General features: G+C 44.1%; 1 protein-coding gene and 1 pseudogene across 1 annotated transcript in view; one reads left to right on the top strand and one right to left on the bottom strand.

Annotated features, from left to right (window-relative positions):
* Window positions 1-27703, top strand: part of LOC121541327 — a 50098-nt gene extending 22395 nt beyond the window's left edge. Inside the window, 9 exon segments of the mRNA XM_045207942.1 lie at window positions 8052-8146; window positions 8435-8459; window positions 8580-8680; window positions 11292-11334; window positions 11532-11656; window positions 14088-14250; window positions 14378-14717; window positions 24561-24651; window positions 24984-27703. Of these exon segments, the coding sequence (XP_045063877.1) occupies window positions 8052-8146; window positions 8435-8459; window positions 8580-8680; window positions 11292-11334; window positions 11532-11656; window positions 14088-14250; window positions 14378-14717; window positions 24561-24651; window positions 24984-27451 (3451 nt within the window). The 3' untranslated portion in view covers window positions 27452-27703.
* Window positions 21098-23800, bottom strand: LOC121541919 (annotated as a pseudogene).
* Window positions 27704-27843: the final 140 nt, after the last annotated feature.

Raw genomic sequence — 27843 nt, 5'->3', positions numbered from 1 at the left:
ACCAGTTATGTGGGAGTGTGTGGGACCAGTTATGTGGGAGTGTGTGGGACCAGTTAGTGGGAGTATGGGAACTTATGATAAAAATAAACAGAATAGAGCTAAGCACAGGCGAAATACTAGAGGAAAGCAGGATATCCCACATGATTTTCGGGGCCACTTTCCTGTAGGAATCATGCAGGTAGTCCTCAAATAAATCCTGCAGGATTGTTTCCTGAAGGACTACCTGTAGGAACTGTCCTACATCAAAATGGCCCCAAAATCCTGTAGGATATCCTGTAGGTAAGAGTCCGGCTGGATCCCTTCCTCGTCCTTCAGAGAATGTAATGTAGGACATTCCACATTCTTTAAAAATAATGTACAGATTGCACAAGATATAAGATTGCATGGACATTTTATTATCCAATGAAGCAACAGCTGACATGTTTGATTGTCCATTTCACTAGCACTGCATAAAAGATGATTCCTAGAAGAAGAAAAAAATTAGATTGAATAAATATGGTGAAAGCATATTTTGTAACAAGAGTGAGAGTAATGGCGACATCACATGAACAGCTTATGTGTATTTGTCAGGTGTCAGTGTGCAGCGGTAGGACGGGTAGGGGTTGTAATTTCCGTCTGGGCAGGTGTCTAGGTGCCTTCCACTGGGCGCACACTGAGCAGGAGGAAACATAAACCCTCACGTCCTTAGCTAAAGTGGGCTACCAGTACTTCCCACTAAGACAGCGCACTGTCCGACCGATGCCAGGAGGGATCAGGTTTGTTTCACAGGCTCCGTTCCAGATGAAAAAGTAAAAAAGCTGACCCCCCCCCGGGAAAAGTAGGAAGCGAAGCAGAGGGGTTGTACTAAAACTGAATAAAAGGGGGCATTTCCAATTTTTCCAGATAATCCATGGGTTGCAATCTCCTCCCTCCCAAACACAGCCACAGCCAGGTCTTTAACCATGGCTGTGCTAGAGGTGCCACCTCTACCGCAGGCCTGCAGTGTGGCATTACTTATGCCCAAAGGGTTAATCCCCTCTGCCGATGGTCCTAGCTGTATAAATGCTAGCATAATCATACACTAATATCTTAGCACCATCCAACGTTAAAAGATGACAAATACACTTTTTGAATGGCTAAGCACTTAACCTTTGGGGCTGGTGGTTGGGCAGTGACCTGAGGGGCTGGTAGTTGGGCAGTGACTCGAGAGGCTGGAGGCTGTGGCACAGCTTCAAGTTTTAGAAGCAAGGCTATTCATGAGATTGAAAAACAGAAACAAATAAACCTGTTTTCAATTAAATAATTAGAAAAGAGTGAGAGACAGAAGAGAGAGACATTCAGGTGATTCCTTAATAACAATACAAATAAGACTGGTGCCGACGGAGATGGCAGCCTCGCGACTAACTCTTAGGAAACTTTGTAGTATTTTGTTTTCTTATGTATTATTTTTTACATTATTAGCTCAGAAAGTGTTTTGTATCATTACATACAGCCGGGGAAAACTATTGGATATCAGAGCGGCGGTAACTCACCAGCATTACGACCAGGAATACGACTTTCCCGAAGCAGATCCTTTGTTTGCTCTCCCCAGGGCAACTGAACTGATTCCAGCGGCTGACCCAAAACATCGCCGGCGGAGGAGAGGCACTCGGAGCGGCCTGCTGGTTCGACTTAGGAGGCGCGCACACCACCCACCGCTTCCAAGTATACTACTCGCTAATGTTCAGTCTCTGGTTAACAAGGTTGATGAACTCCGGGCAAGGATTTCTTTCCAGAGAGACATCAAGGCCTGTAACATACTTTGTTTCACAGAAACATGGCTCTCTTGGGATATTCTGTCGAAATCGGTCCAGCCAGATGGGTTCTCAGTTCATCGCGCTGACAGGAATAAATATCTCTCCGGGAAGCAGAAGGGCAGAAGTGTGTGTTTCATGATTAACGACTCATGGTGTAATTGTAGTAACATACAGGAACTCAAGTCCTTTTGTTCACTCGACCTAGAATATCTCACAATCAAATGCCGACCGTATTATCTCCCAAGATAATTTTCTTCGGTTATAGTCACGGCCGTGTATATCTACCCTCAAGCCGATACCACGACGGCCCTCAAAGAACTTCACTGGACTTTATGCAAACTGGAAACCACATATCCTGAGGCTGCATTTATTGTAGCCGGGGATTTTAACAAAGCAAATTTGAGGACTAGGCTGCCGAAGTTCTATCAACATATCGACTGTTGTTATTCAAATTTATAAGGCCCTCCCCCGCCCTCCTTTCGGCAAATCTGACCACGACTCCATTTTGCTCCTCCCTTCCTATAGGCAGAAACTCAAACAGGAAATACCCGTGCTAAGGACTATTCAACGCTGGTCTGACCAATCGGAATCCACACTTCAAGATTGTTTTGATCACGCGGACTGGGATATGTTCCGGGTAGCTTCCGAAATTTTTTTAGATGAATACACTGAAACGGTGACTGAGTTTATCAGGAAGTGTATAGGTGATGTTGTGCCCACTGTGACTATTAAAACCTACCCTAACCAGAAACTGTGGATAGATGGCAGCATTCACGCAAATCTGAGGTGACTGGGAATATGGCAGAATACAAACAGTGTAGCTACTCACTCCGCAAGGCAATTAAACTGGCAAAACATCAGTATAGAGACAAAGTGGAGTCACAATTCAACGGCTCAGACACAAGACGTATGTGGCAGGGTCTACAGACAATCACGGACTACAAAAGGAAAACCAGCCACGTCGCCGACACCGACGTCTCGCTTCCAGACAAGCTAAACAACTTCTTCGCCCCCTTTGAGGATAACACAGTGCCACTGACGAGGCCCACTACCAAGGACTGTGGCCTCTCCTTCTCCGTGGCCGACGTGATTAACATTTAAGCATGTTAACCCCCGCAAGGCTGCAGGCCCAGACAGCATTCCTAGCCGCGTCCTCAGAGCATGCGCAGACCAGCTGGCTGGTGTGTACATATTCAATCTCTCCCTTTCCCAGTCTGCTGTTCCCACCACTGTTCCTGTACCCAATAAAGCAAAGGTAACTGAACTAAATGACTATCGCCCTGTAGCACTCACCTCTGTCATCATGAAGTGCTTTGAGAGACTAGTCAAGGATCATATAATATCTTACCTGTCACCCTAGACCCACTTTAATTTGCTTACCGCCCCATTAGATCCACAGACGATGCGATCGCCATTTACATTTTAGTCATTTAGCAGACGCTCTTATCCAGAGCGACATTATTTATTTTATTTTTCATACCCCCCGTGGCCATCACACTGCACACTGCCCTATCCCATCTGGACAAGAGGAATACCTTTGTAAGAATGCTGTTCATTGACTATAGCTCAGCATTCAACACCATAGTACCCTCCAAGCTCATCATTAAGCTTGAGGCCCTGGGTCTGAACCCCGCCCTGTGCAACTGGGTCCTGGACTTCCTGACGGGCCGCCCTCAGGTGGTGAAGGTAGGAAACAACGTCTCCACTTCGCTGATCCTCAACACTGGGGCCCCACAAGGGTGCGTGCTCAGCCCCCTCCTGTACTCCCTGTTCACCCATGACTGCGTGGCCAACCACGCCTCCAACTCAATCATCAAGTTTGCAGACGACACAACAGTAGTAGGCTTGATTACCAACAATGACGAGACCGCCTACAGGGAGGAGGTGAGGGCACTGGGAGTGTGGTGCCAGGAAAATAACCTCTCACTCAACATCAACAAAACAAAGGAGATGATCGTGGACTTCAGGAAACAGCAGAGGGTGCACCCCCCTATCCACATCAACGGGACCGCAGTGGAGAAGGTGGAAAGCTTCAAGTTCCTTGACGTACACATCACCGAAAAAACTGAAATGGTCCACCCACGCAGACAGTGTAGTGAAGAAGGCACAATAGAGCCTCTTCAACCTCAGGAGGCTGAAGAAATTCGGCTTGGCACCTAAAACCCTCACAAACTTTTACAGATGCACAATTGAGAGCATCCTGTCGGGCTGTATCACCGCCTGGTACGGCAACTGCACCGCCCGCCACCGCAGGGCTCTCCAGAGGATGGTGCGGTCTGCCGAACGCATTACCGGGGGCAAACTACCCGCCCTCCAAGACACATACAGCACCCGATGTCACAGGAAGGCCAAAAAGATCATCAAGGACATCAACCACCCGAGCCACTGCCTGTTCACCCCGCTATCATCCAGAAGGCAAGGTCAGTACAGGTGCATCAAAGCTGGGACCGAGAGAATGAAAAACAGCTTCTATCTCAAGGCCATCAGACTGTTAAATAGCCATCACTAGCACATTAGAGGCTGCTGCTGCCTATTGAAATCACTGGCCACTTTAAGAAATGGAACACTAGTCACTTTAATAATGTTTACATATCTTGCACTACTCATCTCATATGTATATACTGCATTCTATTCTATAATATTCTACTGTATCTTAGTCCATGCCGCTCTGTCATTGCTTGTCCATATAGGTATATATTCTTAAATTCCATTCCTTACTAGTTTTGTGTGTATTGGGTATCTGTTGTGAAATTGTTTGATATTACTTGTTAGATATTACTGCACTGTCAGAGCTAGAAGCACATGCATTTCGCTACACCCGCTATAACATCTGCTAAACACGTGTATGTGACAAATAACATTTGATTTGAATATGCCTATAGCGATACATACCTCTGCAGAGACATGTTCAGGGTTGTCAGTTCCTGGTTTTTGACTTTTTTAAGAGTCTTAATCTCCTCTTCCTCTTTCTGTGATATTCTCAGATCCTTTGTCCCATCAGCAACCTAATCAGTCTAAAGTTTAATGTGAGAAAATAGGAGCTCCTTGAAATTGAGAGAGCAATTGAATGACTAACTTTAAGTATCTGCACAATAATTAAAACTCTTGGGCCTACCTTTTTTCGTCTTCTTTGCCGGATTGGTTTCGGTCCTGGCAGACTGGGGCGAGTGTATGGGTGCTTGGCTGCGTTTGTCTTTTGCTTTTGGGTTCCTCGTCCTTCCTTTGACTCTTTGGTGCCTCTAGTTTGAGTAATTTCCTCATCAATTTGTCTTTGTGCTCTATAAAAGTGTGAGTTGATAGACAGCAACAATTAGGCAGACATATCAGCCAGACAGACAACCAGCCAGACAGAGGTGTGAGAGAACTGATGTCACATAAGTTACAGACAGAACGAAATGTACCACTTGTTTCAATCACTTTGGCAGGAGAACTCTCGTCCTCCTACACAACATCCACTATTTCCCCCAGGTGGAACTCCTCTATGAGTATTTGTTTTGCAAGGTTCAATATTTCATTTGGGTGGCTCCTCCTGCCACTCTATTAGCACCCACTTATCTGTAGGTTAAACATGGAGAAATAATTTCAATGGGGTCAATAGGGATATGCCTTACGACTAGGCAGCTATGTTGAGTTCTCCTGAGTGGCGCAGTGGTCTAAGGCACTGCATCGCAGTGCTAACTGTGCCACTAGAGATCCTGGTTCGAATCCAGCCGGCCGCGACCGGGAGACTCATGGGCGGCGCACAATTGGTCCAGGGTAGGGGAGGGAATGGCCGGCAGGGATGTAGCTCAGTTGATAGAGCATGGCGTTTGCAACGCCAGGGTTGTGGGTTCGTTTCCCACGGGGGGCCAGTATAAAAAAATATGTATTCACTAACTGTAAGTCGCTCTGGATAAGAGTGTCTGCTAAATGACTAAAATGTAATGTAAAATGTTAACATTATTGCTAAGCTTTGTAAACCCCTTTAGCTTTAGTCTAATGTTAGCTAACGTTAGATAACCATGGCCTCCAACTAAGCTACTGTTTTGTGACTTAAGCTAGCTACTATAAAGTTATGTTGTTTATGTTAGATAGCTAGCTAGCGAACGTTAGCTACATTAGCTAACCTTAACGTTAGCTGTAAGCTAATCGTGGCTAACGTTAGTCAACGTTATTTGCTAACTTACAGTGGCTAATTTAGCTAGCTAGCTAATGTTAGCTAGTTGGATAGGTGGCTAGTTATTCAATATGACAGTTTAATTACCCAACGTATTTACTTACTTGAACTTCCGGTCATTTTAGGAGTCAGGATTGGAGATTGTAGCTAGCTAGGTAACTTGTCTTGGGATAGCTAGCTAGCTAGTGTAAAATCTGACCGTTGGAAGAAATTCGAACATCCCTGGTCTTTCTCGCTCTAGCTACAGTCTAAACCAATCACGCACGTGAAAGGAAATCAGTCAGGTGGCAGTGTGGCGGGAACCACTTCAGCACAGATAGAACAATGAAAATCCTGCAGGAGCATCAGGGACTTTTGCTGCAGGATTTTGTCAAACCTACAGGATTCCTGCAGGACACCTGCACAATTCCTTCACAAAAGTTTGAATTCCTGCAGGATTCCTATAGGACGTTTTTGGAAGGGCAGGACAATAACCTAAAACACAAGGCCAAATATACACTGGAGTTGCTTACCAAGATGACATTAAATGTTCCTGAGTAGCGTAGGTACAGTGATGACTTAAAACATCTTGAAAATATATGTCAAGACTTGAAAATGGCTGTCTAGCAATGATCAACAACCAACTTGACAGAGATTGAAGAATTTTAAAAAGGATAATGTGCAAATATTGTACAATCCAGTTGAGCAAATTTCTTAAGAGACTTACCCAGAAAGACTCGCAGCTGTAGTCGCTGCCAAAGGTGATTTTAACATGTATTGACTCAGTGTTTTATTTTTCATATTTTGTTTTTCTTCCCTAATGTTCAAATTTTTTAATATTACAGGTTATTTTGTGTAAACCGTTGTCGAAAAATTACAATTAAATCAATTTAATCCCACCTTGTTACACAACAAAATGTGGAAAAAGTAAATGGTTGTGAATACTTTCTGAAGGCACTGTATGTGGGACCCGTTACGTGGGAGTATGTGGGACCTGTTTGAGTACTAAATACGCTATATATACAAAAGTTCCAAACTGCCTCTGGAAACAACATCAGCACAAGAACTGTTCGTTGGGAGCTTCATGAAATGGCCGAGCAGCCTCACACAAGCCTAAGATCACCATGCGCAATGCCAAGCGTCGGCTGGAGTGGTGTAAAGCTTGCCGCCATTGGACTCTGGAGCAGTGGAAACGTGCTTTCTGGAGTGATGAATCACGCTTCACCAGACTAATCTGGGTTTGGCGGATGCCAGGAGAACGCTACCTGCCTGAATGCATAGTGCCAACTGTAAAATTTGGTGGAGGAGGAATAATGGTCTGGGGCTGTTTTTCATGGTTCGGGCTAGGCCCCTTAGTTCCAGTGAAGGGAAATCTTAGCGCTACAGCATACAATGACATTCTAGACGATTCTGTGCTTCCAACTTTGTGGCAACAGTTTGGGGAAGGCCCTTTCCTGTTTCAGCATGACAATGTCCCCGTGATCGGTGTGGAAGAACACACAGAGCCCTGAACTCAACACCATCGAACACCTTTGGGATGAATTGGAACGCAGACTGCGAGCCAGGCCTAATCGCCCAACATCAGTGCCCAACCTCACTAATGCTGTTGTGGCTGAATGGAAGCAAGTCCCCGCAGCAATGTTCCAACATCTAGTTGAAAGCCTTCCCAGAAGAGTAGAGGCTGTTATAGGGGGGACCAACTTCATATTAACATGCGTGGCGCAGTGGTCTAAGGCACTGCATCGCAGTGCTAGCTGTGCCACTAGAGATCCTGGTTCGAATCCAGGCTCTGTCGTAGCCGGCCACGACCGGGATACCCATGAGGCGGCGCACAATTGGCCCAGCGTCGTCCAGGGTGTGGCCGGCAGGGATGTAGAGCATGGCGTTTGCAATGCCAGGGTTGTGGGTTCAATTCCCACGGGGGGCCAGTATGAAAAAATAAAAAAATATATAATGTAAGTCGCTCTGGATAAGAGCGTCTGCTAAATTACGTAAATGTAATGTCCATGATTTTGGAATGAGACATTCAATGAGCAGGTATCCACATACTTTTGGTAATGTAGTGTAGCTCTACCATTGTTTTTCTAGTCCATGTTTTTACAGCCCATGTCAACATTGACGGTCTTCTTCTTATCCTGCAGGATGAATATTCACATTTCCAACTGGGAGGCAGTTTTGGGCCTTCACTCCCAGGACCGTGTAGATGCCCTCCCCTCACAGGCCCTGGAACAAGGATGCTGACGTCGCCATGATGCACCTTCAAACAAACGTAAACTTCACAGGTGTGCAATCAACAGCAGGAGTGGACTCCTGCCAGGTACATGGATTTCAATGGTTTTATCCCTCTGTGGGCAGTTTTTTATTTTTTTTATTTAACCAAGTTAGTCTCGTTGAGATAAAAGTCTATTTTTCAAGAGAAACCTGGCCAGAAGAGACCGGGACACGCTGTAGCATGTTAATGGCTGTAGACCACTACATTTCTGTGAAAGAACCAGGAAATATTTTACAAATGATGCTGTCCCAGGGCAGTACGAGATAGTAAAGTGTGGGTATTTGTGTGATGTACAATGCATGCCACCAGTACACAATGCAATTGAATTAAAGTTAGTAGTATCCATGTAGAGTGTGTGACAATTATGTCAACTGACTTTGTCTTCCTGTTGTTTAAGGGGGGACTCTGGAGGTCTTCTCATGTGTGAGGAGGATGGCCAGTGGGTGCAGGTCGGCGTGGTTTATTTTGGGGTGGGGTGTGGCCGCCCCCATCACCCTAGTGAGTACACCCTGGTCTCTCAGTTCACTGACTGGCTCGACCAGACCAGACGGCTCTCCTGACACTGGGATTACAGGCTTCAAGGAAGCAGAACATTCAGTCCTGAATTAGGATATTTTGCAGTCTTGATTACTAAATCAATCAATGATTTTGAATAAGTGCAATGGTAACACAGCTTTACAGGGATATTAGAAAGTTGTGCGATTTTATAGAATTGTTATCTTGTCTTAGACTTCCAATGTCTGTGCCTAAAGAACAAATTGAGTGGCTGTGCCTGAAATACAAATGAGACTTCCCATGGCTTTGTAAAATTATGACACAGATGGCAGTATGTTGCATATTATGTTTTGAAGATAATGTTGGAGACAATTCAGTTGTTTCACACTCACCACAATGCCTTTTGAAATATTGTGATATTGTATGCATTTGCTCACAAACATGTTCTTAACTCTATAAACCTTCTTACTGTCAATATATGTTTAAATGTTTTATTCCTTTGCAAGTCATTGAATGGTAAGGGGTGGGGTTGAATTACAATTTTTATGTACATTGCCTTCGGAAAGTATTCAGATCCCTTGACTTTTTACACATTTTACTACGCTACAGCCTTATTCTAAAATGGATTAAATAAATAACAATTACTCAGCAATCTACACACAATACCCCATGATGACAAAGCGAAAAGAGGTTTTCAAATATTTTTGCTAATTTATTAAAAATTAAACACAGAAATACCTTTTTACATAAGTATTCAGACCCTTTGCTATTAGACTCGAAATTGAGCTCAGGTGCATCCTGTTTCCATTGATCATCCTTGAGATGTTTCTACAACTTGATTGGAGTCCACCTGTGGTACATTCAATTGATTGGACATGATTTGGAAAGGCACACACCTGTCTATATAAGGTCCCACAGTTGACAGTGCATGTCAGAGCAAAAACCAAGCCATGAGGTCGAAGGAATTGTCCGTAGAGTTCCTAGACAGGATTGTGTCGAGGCACAGATATGGGGAAGGGTACCAAAAAAATTCTGCAGCATTGAAGTTCCCCAAGAACACAGTGGCCTCCATCATTCTTAAATGGAAGAAGTTTGGAACCACCAAGACTCTTCCTAGAGCTGGCCGAGCGGCCAAACTGAGCAATCGGGCCTTAATCAGGGAGGTGACCAAGAACCCGATGGTCACTCTGACAGAGCTATAGAGTTCCTCTGTGGAGATGGGAGAACTTTCCAGAAGGACAACCATCTCTGCAGCAGTCCACCAATCAGGCCTTTATGGTAGAGTGGCCAGACGAAAGCCACTCCTCAGTAAAAGGCACATGACAGCCCGCTTGGGGCAAGATTCTCTGGTCTGATGAAACCAAGATTGAACTCTTTGGCCTGAATGCCAAGCATCATGTCTGGAGGAAACCTGGCACCATCCCTACGGTGAAGCATGGTGGTGGCAGCATCATGCTGTGGGGGTGTTTTCAGCGGCAGGGACTGGGAGACTAGTCAGGATCGAGGGAAAGATGAATGGAGCAAAGTACAGAGAGATCCTTGATGAAAACCTGCTCCAGAGCACTTAGGACCTCAGACTGGGACGAACGTTCACCTTCCAACAGGACAACGACCCTAAGCACATAGCCAAGGCAACGCAGGAGTGGCTTTGGGACAAGTCTCTGAATGTCCTTGAGTGGCCCAGCCAGAGCCCGGACTTGAACCCGATCGAACATCTCTGGAGAGACCTGAAAATATCTGTGCAGCAACGCTCCCCATCCAACCTGACAGAGCTTGAGAGGATCTCCCTAAATACAGGTGTGCCAAGCTTGTAGCGTCATACCCAAGAAGACTCTAGGCTGTAATCGCTGCCAAAGGTGCTTCAATAAAGTACTGAGTAAAGGGTTTGAATACTTACGTAAATGTGACATTTCCGTTTTTAATTTGTAATACATTTGCAAAAATGTATAACCTGTTTTTGCTTTGTCATTATGGGGTATTGTGTGTAGATTGATGAGTGGGGGAAAAAACAATGTAATACATTTTAGAAAAGGCTGTAACGTAACAAAATGTGGAAAAAGTAAAGGGGTCCGAATACTTTCCAAAAGCACTGTATATGTTGTCACTGTTCTGAATGATGTGTGCTGCACACCAGGTGGAAAATACAGGGATTACATGTCCTATGCTTCTCGCCACGTCTAGACGGCACACCCAAGGACCTGGCAGATTGTAGATAACATCAGCGACTGCCCAACAGTCAAACAGAGCGCTGGGAGTGATAGGGTGAAACCTGATCTTTAGATTGTTCTCACCTGACCAGCGACGTTGATCCACCTGCATAGGGTTATGTTTGTTCTTTTAGCATGAGGGGAGGGAGAGACTGAAACACTTCCACTGAGTACTATGCAATGGGAAGACACAGGCTGTCTGAACATCCGTGGTTTGGTTATCTAAATGTCTAATAGTAAGTTGAAAGGGAACTGATCATCTATTTCCTTTATCACCTCACCTGCCAAACTTTAGAGGAATTACTTTGCGATTGGCGCCTCCTTCAGAACGATGACGGTGTGTAGTTTGAAATTGGATCTAGGTTTTCTAAGCAACGAAGAGGCTCATGCTGTTCTTGATGTTCTAGAGAGAGACAAGCGTCTACAGGAGATTGAAAAGGAGAGGATTGGGTAAGTGAGAGACCATATACTTTACTGTAATTTACCTGCCTTTGATTTTGAAAAGTTAGATTTGATACAAAAAAGGCAAGTGGGTCTCTGTGTCTGTCTGTCTGTCTGTGTGTGTGTGTGTGTGTGTGTGTGTGTGTGTGTGTGTGTGTGTACATACTTTATGTGTGACTAATCATTTATGTTTGTGTGCTCACCAGACGGCTGCTTGAGCAGCGGGGGGACAGAAAGTCTGTGTTAGGATGGCCTGAGAACCAGAGAAACCAACAGAGCAACCAGATCAGCAGTGTCCACCAATCCCAGTCACCACACAGCACTAATACAGGTGAGGACAGACCACCAGATATAATGTATACACACTCATACATGGATGGCAGAACACAATGCTATAGAGTTTCAGATCTGCAGGCATGGACACAGAGCTTTTCTTCACACACATAAAAAGGCTTATATTCCTACCTGGGATGGAGGAAACTTCCATTCCCTGAGGCACAGAAATATATAGTATCACTGTGTTTTATATGTTGCATTGGGTTAAATGTTTCCTCATAACGTAATAGATGTCTCATGACATGACTCTTTCCATATAATTATCTGTATACACTGAGTATACCAAACATTAGGAACACCTTCCTAATATTGAGTCCCCCTAACCCTTCCCCCCCACCCCCAAGGTCAATCAATCAATCAATCAAATGTTGTTTACAAAGCCCTTTTTACATCAGCAGATGTCACAAAGTGCTATACAGAAACCCAGCCTAAAACCCCAAACAGCAAGCAGGTCAGTCTATGTCATGGAAAGAGCAGGTGTTCTTAATGTTTCGTATACTCAGTGTATGTACCTATGGTTAATTGTTAATTTGCTCAGTCTATGACTCGCTAGACTGAGGTTAGGGAGAATAATCACTATGATGCATTACATGTAATTGTTTGCAACCATTGACCTAGAAATTGCCTGAAATTGCCCTTAGGACAAGTGTTGACTAATAAGACGCCAGAGCAATGTAAAGATTAAGAAAAGCAGAAGTGGAGTCAGATCTGCTACTGCTGCAACGAGAGTATGAGTAGGTCACTACAGGTGACCTAGCTGTACAGTCGTGGTCAAAAGTTTGGAGAATGACACAAGTATTGGTCTTCACAAAGTTTGCTGCTTCAGTGTTTTTAGATATTTTACTCAGATGTTACTATGGTATACTGAAGTATAATTACAAGCATTCCATAAGTGTCAAAGGCTTTTATTGACAATTACATTAAGTTTATGCAAAGAGTCAATATTTGCAGTGTTGACCCTTCTTTTTCAAGACCTCTACAATCCGCCCTGGCATGCTGTCAATTAACTTCTGGAACACATCCTGACTGATGGCAGCCCATTCTTGCATAATCAATGCTTGGAGTTTGTCAGAATTTGTGGGTTTTTTGTTTGTCCACCCGCCTCTTGAGGATCAACCACAAGTTCTCAATGGGATTAAGGTCTGGGGAGTTTCCAGGCCATGGACCCAAAATGTCGATGTTTTGTTCCCCAAGCCACTTAGTTATCACTTTTGCCTTATGGCAAGGTGCTCCATCATGCTGGGAAAGGCATTGGTCGTCACCAAACTGTTCTTGGATGGTTGGGAGAAGTTGCTCTCAGAGGATGTGTTGGTACCATTCTTTATTCATGGCTGTGTTCTTAGGCAAAATTGTGAGTGAGCCCACTCCCTTGGCTGAGAAGCAACCCCACACATGAATGGTCTCAGGATGCTTTACTGTTGGCATGACACAGGACTGATGGTAGCGCTCACCTTGTCTTCTCCGGACAAGGTGTTTTCCGGATGCCCCAAACAATCGGAAAGAGGATTCATCAGAGAAAATTACTTTACCCCAGTCTTCAGCAGTACAATCCCTGTACCTTTTGCAGAATATCAGTCTGTCCCTGATGTTTTTCCTGGAGAGAAGTGGCTTCTTTGCTGCCATTCTTGACACCAGGCCATCCTCCAAAAGTGTTTGCCTCACTGTGCATGCAGATGCACTCACACCTGCCTGCTGCCATTCCTGAGCAAGCTCTGCACTGGTGGTGTCCCGATCCCGCAGCTGAATCAACTTTAGGAGACGGTCCTGGCGCTTGCTGGATTTCTCAGGCGCCCTGAAGCCTTCTTCACAACAATTGAACCTCTCTCCTTGAAGTTCTTGATGATCCGATAAATGATTGATTTAGGTGCAATCTTACTAGCAGCAATATCCTTGCTTGTGAAGCCCTTTTTGTGCAAAGCAATGATGACGGCACGTGTTTCCTTGCAGGTAACCATGGTTAACAGAGGAAGAACAATGATTTCAAGCACCACCCTCCTTTTAAAGCTTCCAGTCTGTTATTCTAACTCAATCAGCATGACAGAGTGATCTCCAGCCTTGTCCTCGTCAACACTCTCACCCGTGTTTAATGAGAGAATCACTGACATGATGTCAGCTGGTCCTTTGGTGGCAGGGCTGAAATGCAGTGGAAAAGTTTTTTTGGGATTAAGTTCATTTTCATGGCAAAGATCACTCTTCATGACATTCTGGAGTATATGCAAATTGCCATTAAAACTGAGGCAGCAGACTTTGTGAAAATTAATATTTGTGTCATTCTCAAAACTTTTGACAACGACTGTAGATATTGCTGCTACTAATAAGGGTTCAGGTCAATGCAGTCCTATTCTTTATATTTTTGGCTATCGTAGTTCTCAGCATTCAGTGCTGCTTCTCCTGAATGATATTTCAACCATTCTGTCATTTGTCAGAGCACCAAACTGTGAGAAGTAAGCCAATAAAAGGGAAGGATGAGCGGAGTGGAAGACATACAACTCTGCGAGGCCGTCTCAGCTCCATGTTCAGCCTCAGGGTCCCTATCAGGGGCAGCAGAGACACGGGAGGAAAAGACAAGAGCCACAGCCATAACAATGGGTGAGCCTTTGTCACAATTAAGTAGCTAGCACATTTACAAAACATGGTAGAAACAAGCAGATTAAAGTATGAGTATGAAATTAGGGTACAGTGATATTCTAATGCATGTTTTCTTCCCATCCTCTAGAGAACCAAGCTGCGAAGACAAGAGTACTGAGGCAAAGCATGTGGAGGAGCAAATAGGTGAGCTTGCAGAGGAGCTCACCAAGGAGGTGCACACAGAGGAGGGGCTCACCAAGGAGGTGCACACAGAGGATGGGCTCACCAAGGAGGTGCACACAGAGGGGCTCACCAAGGAGGTGCACACAGAGGATGGGCTCACCAAGGAGGTGTACGCAGAGGATGGGCTCACCAAGGAGGTGTACACAGAGGATGGGCTCACCAAGGAGGTGTACACAGAGGATGGGCTCACCAAGGAGGTGCACACAGAGGAAGAGCCCATTAAGGATGACTCAGAGGATAGTAAGGTACAGACTAGACTCAGGTCTGTTAAATTCCAGTCCTGAAGTGCCGAAACGCTTCTGGTTTTTGTTTCTACCTGGTAGTTCACTTCACTGGCCTGGTGTCCCAGGTCTGAATTAGTTCCTGATTAGAAGGTGAGGATGAAAACCAGAAGTGGTTCAGCCCTCCAGGACCGGGGTTGAACAGCCCTGGATAGAGCATAATGACCCTCAGTAGGGGTGTAGTAACCAGTGCCTGGGGGTTCCTCTTATCTTTGGGCATACACTGCGCCAAAGTTCACATATTACACACCTTCAGGGAGCCTATTTAACAGCTGTGTGTAACCTCAACAGGTTTCCACGCCCATGAACACATGCTTGAGTAAACTCAGCAGCTTGTGACAGTTCTTGAGAAGACTTTAATATTGAACTTAAATATTGATTTATTGGGAGTTGCATTTATTGTTGAGTTATGAGATTGGTCCATAGCTTTTGATGAACTCAAAAGTTGAATGCAAATATTGATTCAAATACCACACACACACACACGAAATCGAATCACAAAAACAAGGCGAATCTCTTCAAATATGAAGGATCAACATTGAGGATAACAGTTTCATAGTCTCTAAGGCTGTTTTAAAATGTGTATTGTGTGTTTTGTGGCTCTTAACCTTTCACTAACCAGCATTACAGTAGATACCTCCCTCCAGATAGGAAACTGGGGGTATATGACCAGAGTGGTGTACAACGGCTTGAGATAGGTGTTAGTGAGCCAACTTTGGTCAACTCTGAGTTCAACACGACCTTTTAGTCCAATAAATATCTATGGCAACGAGTCCTTTAGAACTAAGCTGCTCCTGGCCAGGCTAACTTTGGGCTAATTCTGGTCTAACTCCACTTATCATTTTACATTTACATTTTAGTCATTTAGCAGACGCTCTTATCCAGAGCGACTTACAGTTAGGTGAGTGCATACATTTTCATACTGGCCCCCCGTGGGAAACGAACTCACAACCCATGGCGTTGCAAGCGCCATGCTCTACCAATTTAGCTACATGGGGTCCTGAATGAAGTGTCTAAGCAGCGAGTTAAAGACCAATGAAATCAGATTCCCTCCCTCTCTCAAAATGTCCGTCATCATCCCATTCATTTGCTGAAGATGACTGATTAAATATTGTATTCATTAAATGTTTTTTGTTGTGTTAAAAATAGTAATATTAAAATGCCTATCATATTACATTAACTATACGTAATAAAAGAAAGGCACTTCTAATAGCGTATTCCACACCATATCCTGCTGAATTTGCAAGATAACATTTCTGCCGAAATCAAAATGAAAGAAAAGTTAATGTGGCAGTGACTCGCCCATGGATTGATGTTTCAGTCACAATGGAGAGTTCGGCATTTGGCTAGCCACGTGGGACATGAACGCACAGTTACAAGCCCGGCTCGACTAAGCCGCGGGTGCACGATCAATATCCACCTTCGTAACATGGATGAAGCCTGTGTTGGAATGTGAAGCTAGCTGGCTAGTATTAGAAAAACCTGAGTAGATCTAGCTAGCATCCCACTCTGCTCACTCGCATTAATGGCGTCCATTTAGTAGTCTCGAAAACCCAACCCTATGCAACAGTGACTAGGGTCTGGTTTCAATGACATACTTTTTTTTGGCAAATTTGATAAGGGGGAAAAAAATTGTTCAGTGGGTTCAATTCAGACAGACAACTCTCCCAACAAACCACGAGGCAGACATGCCAGAATGTCACGATTCGAAACCAAAGTTCGCACGCAAAACCTTTGTTGTGGTTTTAGTAAAGGTAGTTGATGCAAACTAGCCACTTTCGAAATGCACTCATTAAAAATAACCATCTTGTGAGCTACTTTTTTGCACTCAAGCGGATAAGGTAGTTCCTGTATGTCAAACTGACGTTCTATGTACCTACGCTGTTAAATTGCAGCGTTTGACAATTGTGGGAGGCAAAGCGGATGTCTAGAGAGACTGTCCATTTACTGCCTGAAGAGTCTGGATTTATGGGATGGAATTAGAATGCAAAACAGGTAATCTGATGCATTATTCAAGAAAATAGTCTGTAATTACTCCTTTATTTCCCTGTTTTAACAGTAAATAAGATTCATATTATTTTAATTTCAGACAGGTATCAGTGGTCAAAATATGTTTTTATTTGTAAGAAGTTAAAAAATGTCAGATGATGTAGCAAAACCAAAAAAGACACCATCATATCATCTGTAGTAGACCTCAGGCTGGAATCAATCCGTATTTCCGAAGTATGCAAAAGATCTGCGTTATAGCTCGATTTAAATTTAAAGTTAATGTTCCCGCGTTCGTGGAGACTGCATTCGCGGTAAACGCTGCATATGACGGCTGAATCAGAAATCCTCCGCGATACGGATTGAATCCAGTCCCTAAAATCATATTACAATCTTGTCAGGCACCTTACTCAAACCAACCCAACAACATGATAACACCAACTATCACATGATCACATTAGGGCTGGGCGATATATCGATTTAATTCGATTAATTCTAATTTGTGTTTTTGTGCGATATGCCAAATGGATGTATCGCAAGAATCTATTAAAGAAAAATGTACGAGGGTTTACATTATAACGTTGGCAAATGCGACATCTCGCTCTCTGTCAGCCCATAGTGAACCGAACCATGCCCCAACGGCGTCCCAGCACATGCACAAAAGTTGTCCACAAATCACAATCCTGGACAGCCTTTCCCGAGTTGTAACCACGACCATGAAGTGTAGCGGCAGGCATTCTACCAAAATGGACAGTGAGGAAGCCAGCTCAGCCTCTCGTGGGAATGAAATCATTCCCAAAAAGGGTAGCAATGTTTGTTCTGTCCTATGGAAGTGGTTCGGGTTTGAGAGGTCAGATGTTCGTCAAACCAATGTCCTGTGCAAAGTGTGTGGCTGCACAACTAACCTTTTCCAGCACCCGAGACAGAAACACACAGTGGAATGGGAGGAATGCTTGAAACTACGCGATGCTGATGTTTCCAGTCATCAATATACCATAGCCGCATCATTTTCAAACGTCATCCCATATGACAAGAAAAGTTTAAGGTGAAAGGAGATAACAGATCCGGTGACCTATCACATAGCAAAAGATCTGGTCCCCATCTATACAGTGGAAAAGCCTGGCTTCAAAAAGCTGCTGAACACAATTGACCCCAAATATCAGCTACCAAGCCGCAAGTATCTTGCGGAAGAAGCATTGCCACCGTGATACATTGCTACCCGCGAAAGAGTCACTGAGAAGCTGGCTAATTTCGTACTTTTCCACCACAACCGATCTATGGTCGAGCAGAACGTCGGAGCCATACCTAAGCTTGACAGTCCACTATATAGATGAAGCATGGACATTGCTAAATGTATGCCTCCAGACATCCTACTTCCCCGATGACCATACGTGTGAAATAATAGCCCAGGTTATCAAAGACTCACTGGCATCGTGGAAGCTGAGCGAAGACAGACAGGTGTGCATGACAACCGACAGCGGGAGCAACATGATAAAAGCATTGCGCTTGAACAAGTGGACCCGCCTGCAGTGCTTTGGACACAGGCTTCATTCACCTCGCCATCGGTAAGTGTGCCATTGGATAATGAAAATGGATTCAAAATAAATTATCTTCAGACCAGCTGTAATCAATTTTTTTAACCAAATAACTGTTTGTAATTCTACCAATCCAATAGTAAATTAACCACAGGCATGTTTAAATAATAACAACAATATGGACTAAATGTAATTGTTTGATTTAAATACATTTTCAATCAAAACGATTAAATATGTAAACATATAGGCCTATGCAAACAGCTACAATGGTCAAACATTCCTGAACAATAGAATAGACCAGTATTTGTGTGTGTTCCTTCTTGTAGTAATAATAATATTATGCAGGGTGAGTTTTTGCCAATATGTTTTATTTTTCAAATAGAAATAAGGCTTATCAGGAAATGTTACTTCTCTTTCAGCTGGAAGAAGAGGAGAGATATGGTTTTGGTACAGGCTGAGCTCAGTCTACCCACTCACCAGCTCATCACAGAGTCCCCAACCAGGTGGGGTTCAAGACAGAAGATGGTTGAACGAGCAGGAGAAGGCTATAGCCCGGGTCCTAGGCTCAGAGAAGAAAAGCAGGCACCTGGTGCCCAGCTGCCAGGATATCGACGTTTTGGAGACAGTGAACAAAGCCATAAGCCCACTACAAGAATTCACTGACGTGCTGTCTGGTGAAGACTACGTTAGCATCTCTTACCTCAAGCCTGTGCTACAGCTCTTCAACACCAGCCTCCTGCCTGTGCTACATCTCTTCAACCCCAGCCTCCTGCCTGTGCTACAGCTCTTCAACCCCAGCCTCCTGCCTGTGCTACAGCTCTTCAACACCAGCCTCCTGCCTGTGCTACAGCTCTTCAACACCAGCCTCCTGCCTGTGCTACAGCTCTTCAACCCCAGCCTCCTGCCTGTGCTACAGCTCTTCAACACCAGCCTCCTGCCTGTGCTACAGCTCTTCAACCCCAGCCTCCTGCCTGTGCTACAGCTCTTCAACCCCAGCCTCCTGCCTGTGCTACAGCTCTTCAACACCAGCCTCCTGCAGCCAGAGGAGGGTGAGAACGATCTCACAAAACAAATCAAGAGCGCCACACTGGAGTATCTAAATTACAAGTACGATGACCCTGCCATAGATGACCTCCTGGATACGGCCTCACTGATAGATCCCTGGTTCACGACTACATACAGTGGGGGAAAAAAGTATTTAGTCAGCCACCAATTGTGCAAGTTCACCCACTTAAAAAGATGAGAGAGGCCTGTAATTTTAATCATAGGTACACGTCAACTATGACAGACAAATTGAGAATCCTTTATTTGCCAGGTCGCAGTTGTAAATGAGAACTTGTTCTCAACTGGTTTACCTGGTTAAATAAAGGTGAAATAAAAAAAAATAAAAAAAATAAAAATCCAGAAAATCACATTGTAGGACTTTTAATGAATTTATTTGCATATTATGGTGGGAAATAAGTATTTGGTCACCTACAAACAAGCAAGATTTCTGGCTCTCACAGACCTGTAACTTCTTCTTTAAGAGGCTCCTCTGTCCTCCACTCGTTACCTGTATTAATGGCACCTGTTTGAACTTGTTATCAGTATAAAAGACACCTGTCCACAACCTCAAACAGTCACACTCCAAACTCCACTATGGCCAAGACCAAAGAACTGTCAAAGGACACCAGAAACAAAATTGTAGACCTGCACCAGGCTGGGAAGACTGAATCTGCAATAGGTAAGCAGCTTGGTTTGAAGAAATCAACTGTGGGAGCAATTATTAGGAAATGGAAGACATACAAGACCACTGATAATCTCCCTCGATCTGGGGCTCCACGCAAGATCTCACCCCGTGGGGTCAAAATGATCACAAGAACGGTGAGCAAAAATCCCAGAACCACACAGGGGGACCTAGTGAATGACCTGCAGAGAGCTGGGACCAAAGTAACAAAGCCTACCATCAGTAACACACTACGCCGCCAGGGACTCAAATCCTGCAGTGCCAGACGTGTCCCCCTGCTTAAGCCAGTACATGTCCAGGCCCGTCTGAAGTTTGCTAGAGTGCATTTGGATGATCCAGAAGAGGATTGGGAGAATGTCATATGGCCAGATGAAACCAAAATATAACTTTTTGGTAAAAACTCAACTCGTCGTGTTTGGAGGACAAAGAATGCTGAGTTGCATCCAAAGAACACCATACCTACTGTGAAGCATGGGGGTGGAAACATCATGCTTTGGGACTGTTTTTCTGCAAAGGGACCAGGACGACTGATCCGTGTAAAGGAAAGAATGAATGGGGCCATGTATCGTGAGATTTTGAGTGAAAACCTCCTTCCATCAGCAAGGGCATTGAAGATGAAACGTGGCTGGGTCTTTCAGCATGACAATGATCCCAAACACACCGCCCGGGCAACGAAGGAGTGGCTTCGTAAGAAGCATTTCAAGGTCCTGGAGTGGCCTAGCCAGTCTCCAGATCTCAACCCCATAGAAAATCTTTGGAGGGAGTTGAAAGTCCGTGTTGCCCAGCGACAGCCCCAAAACATCACTGCTCTAGAGGAGATCTGCATGGAGGAATGGGCCAAAATACCAGCAACAGTGTGTGAAAACCTTGTGAAGACTTACAGAAAACGTTTGACCTGTGTCATTGCCATCAAAGGGTATATAACAAAGTATTGAGAAACTTTTGTTATTGACCAAATACATATTTTCCACCATAATTTGCAAATAAATTCATTTAAAATCCTACAATGTGATTTTCTGTCATAGTTGACGTGTACCTATGATGAAAATTACAGGCCTCTCTCATCTTTTTAAGTGGGAGAACTTGCACAATTGGTGGCTGACTAAATACTTTTTTTCCCCACTGTACATAGCACACGACAAGGTTGAGGGCATCAAACAAAGAACTGTTTTGAAACTCCAGTCTCTGCTAGCTGAGAAAAAGCACACCTCAGCCTGGCACAGCTGAGCGAGTGCGCCAAGAAGAAGAAGCTGAACCTGTGGCTAAGAGCAAGAAAACACTTGCAAGCTTCTTCATGAAGACAGTGCCGTCTGCCTCCCAGTCAGAGGAGGACACATCAGCTGTCAAGCTACTTGATGTCCCCTGACACAGACCCACTTGAGTGGTGGAAGCTCCATGAGGCCAAGTTCACAAGACTGAGCAATCTTGCAAATAAGTACCTATGCATTCCTGCTATAAGTGCCCCTTCGGAGAGGGTCTTCAGCACAGGTGGGAACATTGGAACATGCCACAGGGCATGCCTCAAGCCAGAGTCAGTAGACAGGCTTGTGTTCCTCTCCAGAAACTTATAGGAGCAAAGTAAAATAACATTGTTTTGTTTGACAGCAATTTAGTATTCGTTTTGTTATTTTGCACATTTTCAGGGATACATGAGGCATGTTTTCAAAATCTTATGTACTATGATGACAGCCTGGCAAGTGATGTTGTTCATGTGTTTGTTTTGCATATAGGCCTAGTTGATACAGAAAGACAAGAGGCATTGTTTATCTCTTCATTTAAATAAAGAAAACACTTATTTGAATTATGTCTTGGTCTTTTTTTGTTTGTTTCGAGAAAATCAAGAAAAATCAAGATATATCGTGAATCGTCCACATTTCTGGGGGAAAAAATGTAGATATTACTTTTAGGCCATATTGCCCAGCCATAGATTACATGTAACTTTAGTACACTTCAATCCCTATTCATTGACACATCACTATCAAAAAGAAAAATATTGATATTTTACAAGTCAATTGGATTGAAACTCATTCTGTGTGATTGACAGGAGAGATGATTAGAGGCGCAGAGTTTTTACCATCATTATTCAAGTAAGGGCTAAAGTATGGATAGAGTTTCTCAGTGAAGGTGCAGCCTAGTGAAAGAGTAGATATGAGCCCTAGCCTCCACATCATAAAAGGAGACCTGACCCTCTTCATAATCCACAAACACCCCAACCTTCTGAGGCTTCTCTCTCAGGAAGAGGAGGACAGATGGGAAGGCACACTGTGTATTTACTCCCATCCTTCAGGATCACAGTCCAGTATCCATTCTTAGGGGTCAGTGAGATATTCCCCTTCCTGTTGATGGACTCTGGCCACTCCTACATCCCACTCAATCTTCCCCTTAACCTTCACCTCATAGTAAAATCTCCCTGACGAGAAGCCCTCCTTTCCCAATACAATGACAACATGATCAAACCTTTCTGGGTTGTTAGGAAGATTCGGTCTGATGCCTCCAACTCTCACTTGTTTCCCATCCTCAGACAGGATGAGAGAGGGACGTTCTGCATGAGGGTCCAGAGTCACAGCCAATGCATACTGCCAAATCCTCTTCAGCTTCTCCATCTCTTTATTCAGTGTCTCCTCCAGCTGAGAAACGGCTCTCCTCACAGTCTCCACACTCAGATCACTGTGAACACTGGTATCAGACCAGTCCTTGGTGGATGGAGGGGTGCACATGGATGGGGAGCTTTGGAGGAGGTGGAGGTGGTCTTCAGTGTTTGAGAGCTGTACCAGCTCAGTGCTTCTTCTCTATAGCTCAGTGATTTCCTGCTCCAGCTCTTTAATGAACCCTTCAGCCTGCTTTCTGCTTCTCCTCAATCACCCAATGAGCTCAGCCTGGCTTCTCTCAATGGAGTAACACCAGATCAGTGAAGACCTGCACACTTTTTGATATCTCGCTCTCTGCAACTCTTGCTGAGCTTTACTGATTGTTTGACCTCTACAACCTCCTGCAGTTGCTCCTGGATCATCTGCTGAACTTCTGCCTCAGTCCTCCCCAGCTGAGCCTTCCTCTCTCCACACTCTTCCTCTATAGGGACAGTGTCATGAGTCATGTGGTCTGTTTTCAAGCACAAGACACAAAGACACATTTGGTCAGTCCTACAGAACAGCTCCAGGTGTCTGTCATGCTTCTTACACATCCTGTCTTCCAGGTTCTCCACAGGGTTCGATCAGCTTGTGTCTCTTTAAAGCTGCAACTCTCTGATGAGGCTCCAGGTGAGTCTCACAGTAAGAGGTCTGACACACCAGGGAGGACTTCAGGGCCTTGAGCTTCATCTCAGCGCAGACGTCACAGGGGGATGTATAGGAGTTGAAAAGGGCATTGTTCTTGGTTGATGATAGCTTTAACTTGAACTGACTCCCTGAACTGAGCAGCCAGCTCAGAAATGAAAGTATTGATGCGAAACTCAGGCCTCCTGTAGAATGACTCCTTACACATTGGACACTGGCACAAGTCATTGCTATCCCAGTACTTTGTGATACAGGCCATGCAGAAGTTGTGTCCACATGAAGTAGAGACTGGCTCAGTGAAGACATCCAGACAGATATAGCACAGGAACTGCTCTTCAAAGAGGAGACTGCTGGAGGTCGTCATCTAGAGCCTGAGACCAAAGTTGAAACAATATCAGTTATAGTTCTTGATAATTTCAGTTTTCGAATTATCATGGCATTCTAACTAATCTTAAAACATGGTTTTACCTTTATGGATGACATAGCTACACTCAACATTAAAGCTGCAATATGTTACTTTTTGGTAGACCCACAAAATTCACATAGAAATGTGAGTTATAGATCGGTCATTCTCATTGAAAGCAAGTCTAAGAAGCAGTAGATATGTTCTGTGTGCACTATTTCTATGCTTCCCGTTCTTAAGTTTAGTTTTGCCTATTTTACTTTTGGTTTTGTACACCAGCTTCAGACAGATGAAAATAAAAGATGTTGGGTTATGGAAAACATATTTCACAGCGGTATAGATGGTACAATTATTCTCTACACAATGGCTGAAATTAGGCAAACTATTAGAATTTTTGCAACCAGGAAATGGTGGAGCGATTTCTGCATAGTGCACCTTTAAATTCTGGGGCGACATTTTATGGTCTACTACTGCAGATACCACAAGAGAACATAAACAAGATCAATTGTCATTGTCCTCAGTACTCACCTGCATACATGTGATTGTGAATCAGTGATTTCTGTTCCTGGTGCCAAGCCTACTGTAGAGATTATTTTAAGTTTGAAAGACTTTAAGCTTAATGTCTTTCGTTTCACCATTGAGGAATGTTTGTTTCACTTCAGCAGGTGAGTTAAAATGTTCCTCCCCTCTGACAATACTACCATGTGCTTTTCTCTTCCTGGAGCCGTTAACCCTTTTACATGGCTCAACTCGCTTTCTTTCATGTGCTAATTTACAATTGTCTAGACTAGTGTTTGGATTTTATTGTATGTTTGCACCAGAAAGCAGGTCATGTCTAAAAATAGACATGACTTGCATACATAACTCTCTTTCTATGATTTATAGGTGATTGAACCTGCTGCCTTCTCAGAGGGTAAAACAGTGAAGAGGTTCACAGATCCACTGGAAACAGGTGGAAAGCAGGAGAGCTCCACAGGTGTTTAATGGCTCGAATCCTCCCCTGGTTCTTCACTAAAGGACAGATAGTAACCTTTATGATTGTCACATCAGCTACAGTGGCTCCCAGTTGGGTGGGGAGTGAAACATACACTAAAACAGACCATTCTGTAACCCATGTACATACAAATGGAGCCATATAAGTTTAGCTGGCTTTTTTTTCTGTAATCTTTGGTCTGATATTTAAACATACTTAATACAGGAAATAAGATTAGGTATCTCTCAAATAGGCTGGTTTCCTAGAAAAGACATACCAATGTAAACAGATGTGCCAAAAGTGAATGTCAATCTTGTTCTCTTCCATGGCCATAGGTCAGGCTCACTGCAGCACCACTCAGAGAGAGGACCAAGACAATTCTAGAGTAACTGGACCAGCATCAGAACCAGTCAGCCAGCCTCCAGTGAAGCATGAGGATTGCACATCTATCCAATGGAGAGAACACATCCAACCATCAGCTGAATTGAAAATGTCTATTCCCTCTAACAGCCCAACTCTGAACATATGTAGCAGCCCCATCAGTGCCCACCACCCTGACATGTCCACCCCCTGCCTTGAACTTCAACAGCAGTCCCTACCCAGGACTGACACTGTGGGGAGTATTTCCCCTGAGGTAAAAACCTTTCCCTTTCACAGCCCACATGGACCTCCAAAGCTTCAGTTTTCTAACGTGAAGAGAAGTCCGCTTCAGAAGACCTTTGGTCGGGCCGTAACACCAGCTCGCCATTTGTCCTTGATCAGGCCATGGAGTGTGGAGTCGCCAGGAACGTTCTCCTTGCTAAGACCAAGCAGCTCCACCACACTGCCCACCTCCCATCATGTAGAGACCCAAGCTCAAGCCTCCGGCCTCCCCTCCTCTGACCACAGAGAGAGTCAAGTCACCTTGAGACAGCACATTTCAAGTAGTCATCCCACCTTGTTCCCTGCCTCTGACCTACAGTGTGCTCCACCCCAGAGCCTCAGCAGAACCCTGCTTCACACCACACCGTCTCATTACCCTCCTGAAAATAGTACCAGATTAAGCTCATCTTTGATATTTAACTCTCTCTCCATGTCTAAGAACACTTTAGCTACAGCACCTGATAGTCCAAAATGCTCTAACAGGGCCAAGTCACTTGATAGACATTTAACCGCTGGTGACAATAACTCCCTCTACTTGCCACCCAATAACACAAGATGGCTGTCATCTTCTGAGAGAATCAACATGTTGGCGAAGCAGCATAATTTAGCAGCCCAGGTTGGTTTACCACAGAGGAAACTGCAGACGAATGCCTCCATTCAATCTAATAACCAAAGAATGTTCAAACACCATGCTTATTATACAGGTGTATATGACAAAGGTCCCAACCTGGCAGTTACGACTCATTCTCTCTCCAGCCTCAGCTCCAGGGCCTCCCACCGGCCTCAGTCACCTCTTCACAGCCCCCCGGTTTCACCAGATCATATGACTAATCTCACCAGATCCCATGAGTGTACACATAGTGCCCCAGCAGTCAGAAAACATTTGATGACAGAGGAAAGAATAAAAGCGATTGGTTCAGAGATTAATGATAGTGAAATACATCATATCAGTCAGCTTAAACAGCAGATTTCAAAAAAGGGTTTGTTTGCATTTCGTAATAGAAAGAATAGCTTGGGTCTGCTTGATCAGGGCGCAACTCATATCTCTGAGAGAACTGAAAAAGAGCCCACTGGATACAGAAGCAACCGCAAAGTAGATCAGATAATGAATCGCCTCAGAATGACATTCAGTAGCAAACGAATTGAGGAAAAGAGTGTGTTGCTTGTTAGAAAGGGGAAAACTGTGCCCTCAACACTTGAGGGAGCTAGTGACATCAGTGAGAATAGAGGGACAGGGAAGAGCAGGGGTCCAGAGGTCGAAGAAGTGCTAAAACCGATTGACCTTCAACATAATGTGGCAGGTCATCTAAGACTACAGAACAGAGGCTGCAATGAGCCGACAATGTCTACCATTAAAATAGCATCCAAGGATGCCCAGTTAGATATTCAAGACAAAGAAAGACACACAATATCAATAGATAAAAATGGAAACCCATCACTGTCAAAGGAAGAATTAAGTAGAACAAATTATCCACATTCACCCTATTTTAGTAGTCAATCTGTTGTAAAAGAATCCCAGATTGATTCCACAAGTTCTAGACCCAGTCATGTTAGCCTCAACACAGAGAATGAAGATGCCTTCTTTAGCTCATTAGGTAAGGACAGTAGATCAGATAGGAGTACAACTGGCTGTTTTAAACTCACACAGCACTCATACTCTGGTATCTCTCCAACCACTACAGATTTTGGCCTGAAACATGGCCACTCCATCTCTGTCACCAACATTTACTCAAACCGAACATCAAAAAACAGGCACATCTCTACAGGAACTGATATGGCCTCCACAAGGGACCTAAGGAGTCTGGAGGATATCAGAGGGCCAAGGGACCTTGGTTGCCCACACAGGACCCTTTCCAGAGCTTTTTCTTGCATACTGAGCCAGAGAACCTCTGTTAGTCGAAATAGAACAGACCGCATCCTAAGCCCTAAGAGCCTGACATTGCCCCGGCCTCTACGGTTCAATGAGTCATCAATTTTGCCCACAGAGATTTCAAATTCACTTATCATTGATCAGACGTCACAGTTCATTCCAGGCCTCATGGAACAACTTCCCATCAGGAGCTCCAGTTTGTCAGACTTTGAGGAGTATGACTCAGATACAACTACAGATGGAGAGTACAACTTGAGCAGTGATGATTGGGAGAAAGAGTCAATGCTCTAGCAAAGGGGTAATGTTTTGAGTAACATTGTGCAAATATTTTCATTTTGTAATATGTTTTAGTGAAAATAATTTCTTACAGGCCTGTGTATTGTTGAAAAACATGAATAAAACGGGACTAAATCTGTGCATTAATTGAATCCATATTTTACTATTGTAGCCAACTTCATCACATCTCCTCCACTGTTGCAGGGCTCTATGCTGACCTTTTTTACAAGGAGCACGTGTGCGTGGCTAAGTTGAAAAATGTAGGTGAACACAAATGTAGGAGCACAATGAAAAATATTTGAGGTAATAAAACTAAAATCTTTAATTTTTCTAGTTTCACTGGTGCTCCTAAAAAAAAAAAATCCAGGTCGCACAGCAACGTATTTAGGCGTACAGTGGGGAAAAAA

This window comes from Coregonus clupeaformis, chromosome 27, assembly GCF_020615455.1.
Source record: "Coregonus clupeaformis isolate EN_2021a chromosome 27, ASM2061545v1, whole genome shotgun sequence".
In the NCBI taxonomy this organism is placed as follows: domain Eukaryota; kingdom Metazoa; phylum Chordata; class Actinopteri; order Salmoniformes; family Salmonidae; genus Coregonus; species Coregonus clupeaformis.
Note: the sequence above shows the minus strand (reverse complement) of the source record. Positions and strands in the feature narration are given on the sequence as shown.